Source organism: Gavialis gangeticus, unplaced genomic scaffold (assembly GCF_001723915.1).
Source record: "Gavialis gangeticus isolate Ggan-Ray unplaced genomic scaffold, GavGan_comp1, whole genome shotgun sequence".
In the NCBI taxonomy this organism is placed as follows: Eukaryota; Metazoa; Chordata; order Crocodylia; family Gavialidae; genus Gavialis; species Gavialis gangeticus.
The window spans coordinates 71,722,272-71,730,263 of record NW_017728994.1 but is presented as its reverse complement, the minus strand read 5'-3'; the positions used below and the strand labels follow the sequence as shown (position 1 = coordinate 71,730,263).

Below are 7,992 nucleotides of genomic sequence, written 5' to 3'. Positions count from 1 at the left end.
TTGTTTACCCTAACTCATTACTGGTCCTACCTCTCCCTCCCACCCCGCTGCTGTAAGGATAGGTGATGAGAACCTTGAGAGCACGGCATAGTTTTAGGAAATACCAATTCTTCACTAAATCAGAAACTCCAGTGCTACAGATGCAAGGGGCTCTCCAGTGATGAAGACTAAACTACCATCTCAGGGTACAGGCACTGATTTTTAGTTAGAAAACAAAACCAACCAAACCAAACTTCTAAACTACACAAAGAGCTACAATATTGCAAGTCTGTGTGCTTCTTAATTTATTACTGCTCTCCTTATCTTCTCCTTAAAGCAATTAAGAGCAGCAGGGAGAGGAACAGCTTAATTTCATTATATCATATTTTGATCATTTTGTATCAAATCATATATAATTGGAACAGCTGAGCAGAAGCAGTCTTCCCTCATGTAGTAGGGAAACCATAACACTACAGTAGTGTCTTCATATAAAGGCATGATTTTTTTAAGTATAGTATGCAACTTAAGTACAGGACTGCCCCAATTTCCGAGTTCTCCTCCCCCTCCCTCCCAATGGGAAGGGGGAGGAAGCAAAAAATGGAAGAGGAAGCGGGAGCGTGAAGACCCTGGTGGCAGCAGCAGCCAGACTGATAGTGGGAATGGCACCTGGGTTGGAGCCCATGGGCCACAAGTTAGACAGCCATGACTTGGAAGAATGAGGGAATTACACAGTGATTCTATGATTGAGAGGAAACAACAGTAGTTATACATAAAGAATCTGCTGAGGGTTCTGCTCCTCAGAGGGTCTAATATACTTGAATCTAAAAGCAGACTTAAAATCACAAAACACTAGAAATCTAATGAACATTTACAAAATTTAATGACTTTAACATCTGCATTTTCTGCAGTACAATCAACTGAAGCTATTAAAATCATAATCCCCACATAAACGTTTTGCCAATAAAAACCCGTAGACTTTTTTTAAAGAATATTTACAAAACTTCCCTGAAAAAATAAAGCTCAACTAAAATTTAACTAGACAAGTGCTGTCCATGGACAGATACAAGATAATATAGCTGCCAGACTGCTTTAATGAGCAGAGAAAAAAGAAACGTGTGGCCAACAAATTCAAGGAGTTGTGTATGGCATTTTTCTTTCTTCTGTGGTTCTCTCTCAGGGTTTGGATGCCATTTCTTGTCAAACTATGAGACTAAAAGAACTAAATGATATACATAAAGCAGGTTAAAATATGCATCTCCGTTATATGAAAATTCACCAATTGCTTTAAAATCCAAATGTACATCCATTTACATAAAAAATTGCAAAATCAAATCCTCAACATATTTCAGAAGTTGCTCTCCTACTGCTAAATAAGGCTACTTTCTTGTTCTTGTACTTGCTCTTGTTCTCCTCTCTATTCCAGTCTGAAACAGGCTTACATCTTCTTTGTCATTTCCTTCTTGAGTTTTGTTTCTTCTTCCTCTCAGCAAAGTTCTGCTTTCGCCGCTCTCTCCTTGTAAACAAAAATACTAAATGTAAGTGTGCATCACATATCAAACAATTCAACCTTCAGTGTCACTATTTCAAAGAAGTGTCCCCAATGGCTATATCCCAGAGCTGATGTCCAAGAATACAATAAACTATTTGAGAGCCATACTTCTGCACAACCTATATCCTTTAAGATAGATCCCTAAAGATTTATAGCTATTTTTGAAACTAGGCTAATGTTAATGAGGATACCAAACCCAATTAGCTATTATATTTTAGCTCTTTTTTTTTCCTGATGATATAAAAGGCTAAAAAAATATCTACTAAAAACATTTAGGAATATTTCACCATGTAGAGAATGAAGAATACAAAGTAATGATACCAACCCAAAGGAAGCTAGAAAGTCAGGTTTTTCATATAAAAAACTATGGATATGTGCATAAGGAAACAAGTTTTTCCAAGAAGAAACAGTCACTGCTGGCAGAGTGGTGTTACTTGTTGGAAAGATCTCCTATAGAAGATTGTCCAGAATTTTAAGGGAGAAACTAAAAATAAGCAGAAAGCAACATGAATGGGATATCAGTTGAGACTGCAAGTGCAGAAGGAAAATAAGCAGATGTGAGCAAAGAGGAAAAGGAATAAAACATGAGGAAGAAAATTGATGACAGGCAAAATATGGTTTCTCCCCCTCCCCTCACTTCTCCACCCTTCGTTTCCCCAATTTCCACCTATTTACATTCTCACTGACCTCCTGTCACACTTAATATTTTTTCAGTCCTTGGAGATTTCAGAACAAGAGCAGACCTTCCTATGCCTGAAGAAGGGTGTTTGTGTCCAAAAGCTTGCAAAGAACATTTTTCCAACTACTCAATTGATCTAATAAAAGATATCACATGTACCCCAAGAACCGTGCCAAGCAAAACACGTGATTTTTACTATCATTTTACTACATTAAAGACTTCATACTCCATTTACTAGCATACCAGATGCACCTTCCCCCTGCACCCGCCAAAGAACCCTCAAAACTGGGGAGTTAATTGGGCAAGCTAATTTACGCACCAGAATACAAGTATGGAGACATATAATATCTGCTGAGAGTTCTACTCCTCTCCGTGATAAACATTCAGCAAGAGGGAGTCCATTTTTTTTTTTAAATCTTCTCCCAGACTGCCAAATTGCAAGCAGCCAAAAGCTGCTGCCAATTTGGCAGCAACTGAGAGAGTACAACTAGCTTTTGCTTAAAGCAGCCAATGAGCTGGCTGAAGGCAAATGAGCTCCTGAATAAGCTGCTCCATTCAGTCAACTTTCAGCCAGAAAACTGGAAAAATCTTTTCTTCTTCATTCCGCCTTCTCAAAGCAAAGTGTACATCTTATTCATGGGCATGTGGTATACAAGAAAATACAGTTATGTAAATACATTTCTGGTTGACTAAGCTTGTGAAATCCTTACTGATGACATTTCTATATTTAACTCTACATAATGATCATTTTCATACATTATATCCTGTTTTGAATTAAATTTTGGCCCACATAGCAAACTAACATGGTTTATGTCAGCCAGGCTGTGGGGAAGCATTATTATATCTGTTTTACTTCTCATTTCCAAATTGATTTTAAAATTCCAGGATCTGTTTCAGGCACCACCTCCTTAAGTAACTAGTGGATGACTCCCACTGCTTTTCAACATTATATCAAGAATAATAATGCCACAGGAAGAAGCAGAGGCAGATGGCATAGCCAGGTTCAAAAAGGGATCAGAAAAATTAACAGATGCAAGATCTACTAATGCAGTGGTTCTCAACCTTTTTTGTACCAGGACCCATTTGTAAACATTGATGACCAGTCCCAAGCCGGTGCCCCTCAATCCCAACCCGCTGCTCCTAGGACCTAACCCCCCAGTGTGTGGGGCTGAGGCTCTTGCAGGCTGGAACTCTGCCAGCCTGCAAGGGAAAAGCCAGTTTCCCACATTTTTTCTCCTTTAAAGGAGAATCTATTTTTAAAATTTGTTGATTTATCTTTTTTAAAGTTTGTTCATGACCCTTTTATATATTCTTGTGACGCACTTTTGGGTCACGACCCACAGGCTGACATGCTGTACTAATGGTGAACAAAATGGTTAGAGAGGTTTTCTCTGGCATCTTTAAATCAGATGCCAGGGAGGATATTGAATATAGGACAAATCATTCAAGATATCCAGTTCAATGCTCTCCCTCTACAGCATCCATGTTTACCGCTGCTGGAGATGGGATACTGGGCTAGATGGATTACTGATCTGAGTCACTATGATACTTCTTATGTTCTAATACTTCTACCTAATATCTGTCCATCCTTTTAGAGCTTTTGATGCTAATTCCCTGAATAATTTCTCTCACAGATAAGGAGGAAGAAAAAGGAGAAAGACAAATAGGCCACATCTCCTAAAACAGGAAGTAAAATAGAACAACTGAAGGGGACAAAGCATGATCCCACAGCCCTTGGCATGGGAATGGGAACCACTGCCAAGGGGAAAAATGAGTTGCAGGGTATCCCCAAAATTAAGGGGGATGAAGGAGTAGGTGCTTGCAAGGTGCTACAGGGGAATCCAAAAAAAGTCCTGATGTGTGCAATAAAGTTCAAACTATAGAAACTATTTTGTAATAAAGGAAGGGGTGATGCCATCTCTTACATAATCATTACACTAATTCAGATAATTTATATTACCATGTCTCTCTCCCTCTCTCTCTATAGACAGTAATATATTTTAAAATTTAATTATAAAGGTCTACAGTGTTAGAAATGTGTTAATTATTTTGATCAAAACAGTCTGGTACCCATAAACAAACTGAAGGAACACCTGGTCTAAAACATTCCGAAGATATACACGTGTGCACACACACACAAACTTATACTTTGGTGCTAAAGAATACAAAACAAACCCTTGCCATACCTGATTTTACTTTTTTGGCTGCCCTTTCATCTTCTGGCAAGTGTCGTTTTCTCCCAAGAGGAGCAGAACTAGTTGCCTGGGATGGAAGAATAATCTGCTTCTTTTTGCCCTTTCTTAATATAATCTCTTTTGCAGGAGTAGTATGCTCAAGACCTACATTCTGATCTTCTGTATGAACTACCTCTTTAATATCATCTTCTGGCAATCTGGTTTTATCTTGGAACAAAGGGGAATTATCTGCCTGTGATATGACTTCAATCTTTTTGTTTCTTTTCCTTCTTGACGGATCAGGTTTTCCGTGGGAGAGTGCATTTTCCAAAGCCACATTTTTGTCTTCTTTAAGAGTCTCCTCTTGACCAGAGTCTTTTGGCAAGTCATAAGTTTTCCTAAGAGAAGTAGAAGCATCTGTCTTTTTCTTTCTGCCCCTTCCAGATGACTTCCCTTTTGCAGAGGATGTAATTTCCAAAGGCATATTTTGATCTCCTTTAGGAGTCTCCCTCTTGCCATCATTTTCTGGCCGACTGAATTGATTGTGGGAAACAGTGGAACCAGCTGCTGGTGACAGGAGATCCATCTTTTTCTTTCCCTTCTTTTTTAACGGGTTAGATTTTTCAGGGGGTGTTGCATTTTCCAAAGCCACATTTTTATCTTCTTTATGAGTATCTTCTTGATCATTGCTTTCTGACAAGCTGCATTTTTCCCTTTGAGAAGTAGAACTGGTTGCCTGTGACAAGGGTACAACCCCTTTCCTTCTTCCCCTTCTAGGTGGAATCTCGCTTGAAAAGGGTACAGTTTCCAAAACGATATTTTGATTGTCATTAATCTCCTCTTTACCATCATTTTTTGGCAAGCCACGTTTTCCCCTGTGCGAAAGGGAACTTGTAGCCTGTTCTACTAGATCTGCCTTTCTTCTTCTACCCCTTGCTGATGCACTAGCTTTTGCCTCAGATGTATTCTCCAAAACCTTATTTTGATCTTCCACAGGAACCTTTTCTGTAACATTATCTGTTAGTAAGTCATATTTCCCTCCTTGGGAAGTAAAATTATTTGTCTCTGCTAAGATAACAGCATTTTTCCTTCTGCCCCGTCTTGACAGATTCTCTCTTGCAGAGGGAACAATTTCCAAAGCCACATTTTGATCTTCACTAGTGTCAACACCATTTCTCTCCAAGCCACATTTTCCCCTGACTGAAGGGGAACTTGCTACCTGTTGTGTGAAATCAGATTTTTTTATTCTCTCCCTTCTTGCTGAGTTAGCTCTTGTTTGGGCAGTAGTATTTTCCAAAGCTGTGTTTTGATCTTCTTTAAGAATCTCCTCATTAACACCATTTGTAGGCAAAACACATTTTGTCTGTAGCAAAGTGGACCTTGCTTCTTGTGACACTAAAGCAACGTTTTTCCTTCTTCCCCTTCTTGATGGAATTTCTTCTGTAGAAGCAGCACTCATTTCCAAACCTGCACCATGGCCTTCATTAGCAATCTCATTTTTATCATCACTTTTTGTCAAGCCACGTTTTCCCCTGAGAGAAAAGGAACTTGTTGCCTGCTGTGTGAAATGAGCCTTTTTTCTTCTGCCTCTTGTTGATGCACTAACTTTTGTTTGGGAAGCAGTATTTTCCAAAACCACATTTTGATCTTTCTGAAGAGTCTCCTCTTTATCGTTACCTTCTGACAAATCATGTTTTCTTCTAAGAGAAGTGGAATTAGCCATCTGTGATGTGAAAACAACTTCCTTTTTCCAGCTTCTCAAGGAATTCTGTTTAATAGAGGAAGTGGCAGTCTCATCTTTGCTAGGGTCTTCAAGCAATATGCTTTTTCCTGTAACAGAAGAGGAAGTAGCTGTCTGTAGCACAAGGTCAACTTGTTTCCTTCGGCCCCTTCTTCCATTTGCTTGGGCAGGTATTTTTTTTGATGTCTCATTTTGACCATCTTCATGATTTGCTTCTTTATTGTCATCTTCAGGTACAGCATGTTTTCCTCTGAGAGAAATGGAGCTAGATTCCTTAACTTGAAACTGAACTTTTTTCCCTTTCCCTCTTCTCAATATATTTTCTTTGCTTTCTGTTGGATTATTTTCCAGCATTTCATTGTGATTTGTTTTGGGTGCTTCTTGTTCCTTATTACTTCCCCTTGTACTTCTACGTCTAAGAACAGCACTCTCCTCTTTAACAATTTGAACTACCGCTGTAGTTGAATCCTTCTGATCTTTCTTGGTTTTGGAAATTTTCTTTGTTCCTGAAGATTTTTTGGTAGCAGTTTTCTGGGATTCAATGTCTGATTTCATTTGAGGTATTATTTCTTCACTGCTTATTTCTCTCTCAAATCCACATTGCGACTCATTTAAAGAATTTGTTCCACTGAAAGCAACCTGAGCAGCGTGTTGTTGTTTCCTACTGTCACTAAGAGAATCAAGACTGTAGGTGTCAGGGGTTTGAGCTATTATGAAATCTTGATCACTTATATTTTTTGAACTACAATCTTTTGTCTGATTTGCTTCTTTACCTTTTACATTTTTTGAAAATTCATTTTCCTTACACACAATTACACCTTTTATACCTCTGTTATTTCTACATCTTGGATTACTTTCTTTTACTGGATTTGTATTTGCTTGCAAGTTGTAAACATTAAGAGGCACTTCATTCGCATTTTCAGAAAGTAAGTAATTTGACTTGCAACTTTGATCTGTTCCTACATCCTTATTTCCTGCTTCAGTTTCTTCCAGAGGTGCTTGTGTTTTAACTGCAGTTTCATTTGAAATTCTTTTGACTTCTTGGATATTTCCTACACTGTCAGAATCCATTTTCACAACTTCTGTTTCAGCCAACTGTTTTCTGGAGTTTCCTTTTAAAGCTTTCCCTTTTTTCTCAGTCACTTTAATTTTTGCTTTTTTGTTTTCCAATTCTGCCATTGGAACAGCTTCAGTGAGATTCTTGGTAAAATCATCTTCATCCTTTTGTGTACATTTTGCTGTTTCTGCTCTACGAGTGTTCCTTCTTGGTCTTTGGGATCTTTCTTTTGAACAAAGCTCATTTGTAGAGCACTGTTTGTTATGTTCGGTTTTAACTCTTCTGTTTCTTTTAGTTGGAACTATGGAGTCTAGCATTTCTAAGTTTTCCTGTCCTCCAGTCCTCTTTCTAAGTGATAGAATCAGTTTTTCACTGCTGTTACAGAGTGAGGATTTCTCTTCTCCTACAAAAAGAAAAATGCATAACCTTTAATTGTGAATGGATCTATTTCAGTTCATATGTCCTTAGCTTCATTCTTCTAATTTATAGACATACATTTTGATTATAGTTTGAATTTATTAATAGTTTACCTTTGATTTACCAGAATTATCCTGAACTTTAATTTTAGGTTCTGTCTGTACAATCTTTATTGCAGCTAATCCTAGATTTTCTTTCCAAAACTTTGATTCATATCATACTTTCAAATACTGTATTTTTCCCATGGTCTTTGGCCAAACAAGTTACACTGACATGCTGCACAAAATCCTGTTAATCTACTTAAAATACATTTCATCAAAAGCTACCTTAACTAAGTGTTGCACTGAAAAAAAAAAAAAAAACATTGAAAGCTGACCTCATTTTATGAAAAAGTTG

General features: G+C 37.9%; 1 protein-coding gene across 1 annotated transcript in view; it reads right to left on the bottom strand.

The window, feature by feature from the left end:
• Positions 1-835: 835 nt before the first annotated feature.
• Positions 836-7,992, bottom strand: part of MKI67 (marker of proliferation Ki-67) — a 44,410-nt gene continuing 37,253 nt past the window's right edge. The window contains exons 16-17 of the mRNA XM_019502999.1: positions 4,394-7,582; positions 836-1,492 (exon numbers count right to left, since the gene is read on the bottom strand). Of these exons, the coding sequence (XP_019358544.1) occupies positions 1,356-1,492; positions 4,394-7,582 (3,326 nt within the window). The 3' untranslated portion in view covers positions 836-1,355. The remainder of the gene's footprint in view (positions 1,493-4,393; positions 7,583-7,992) is intronic.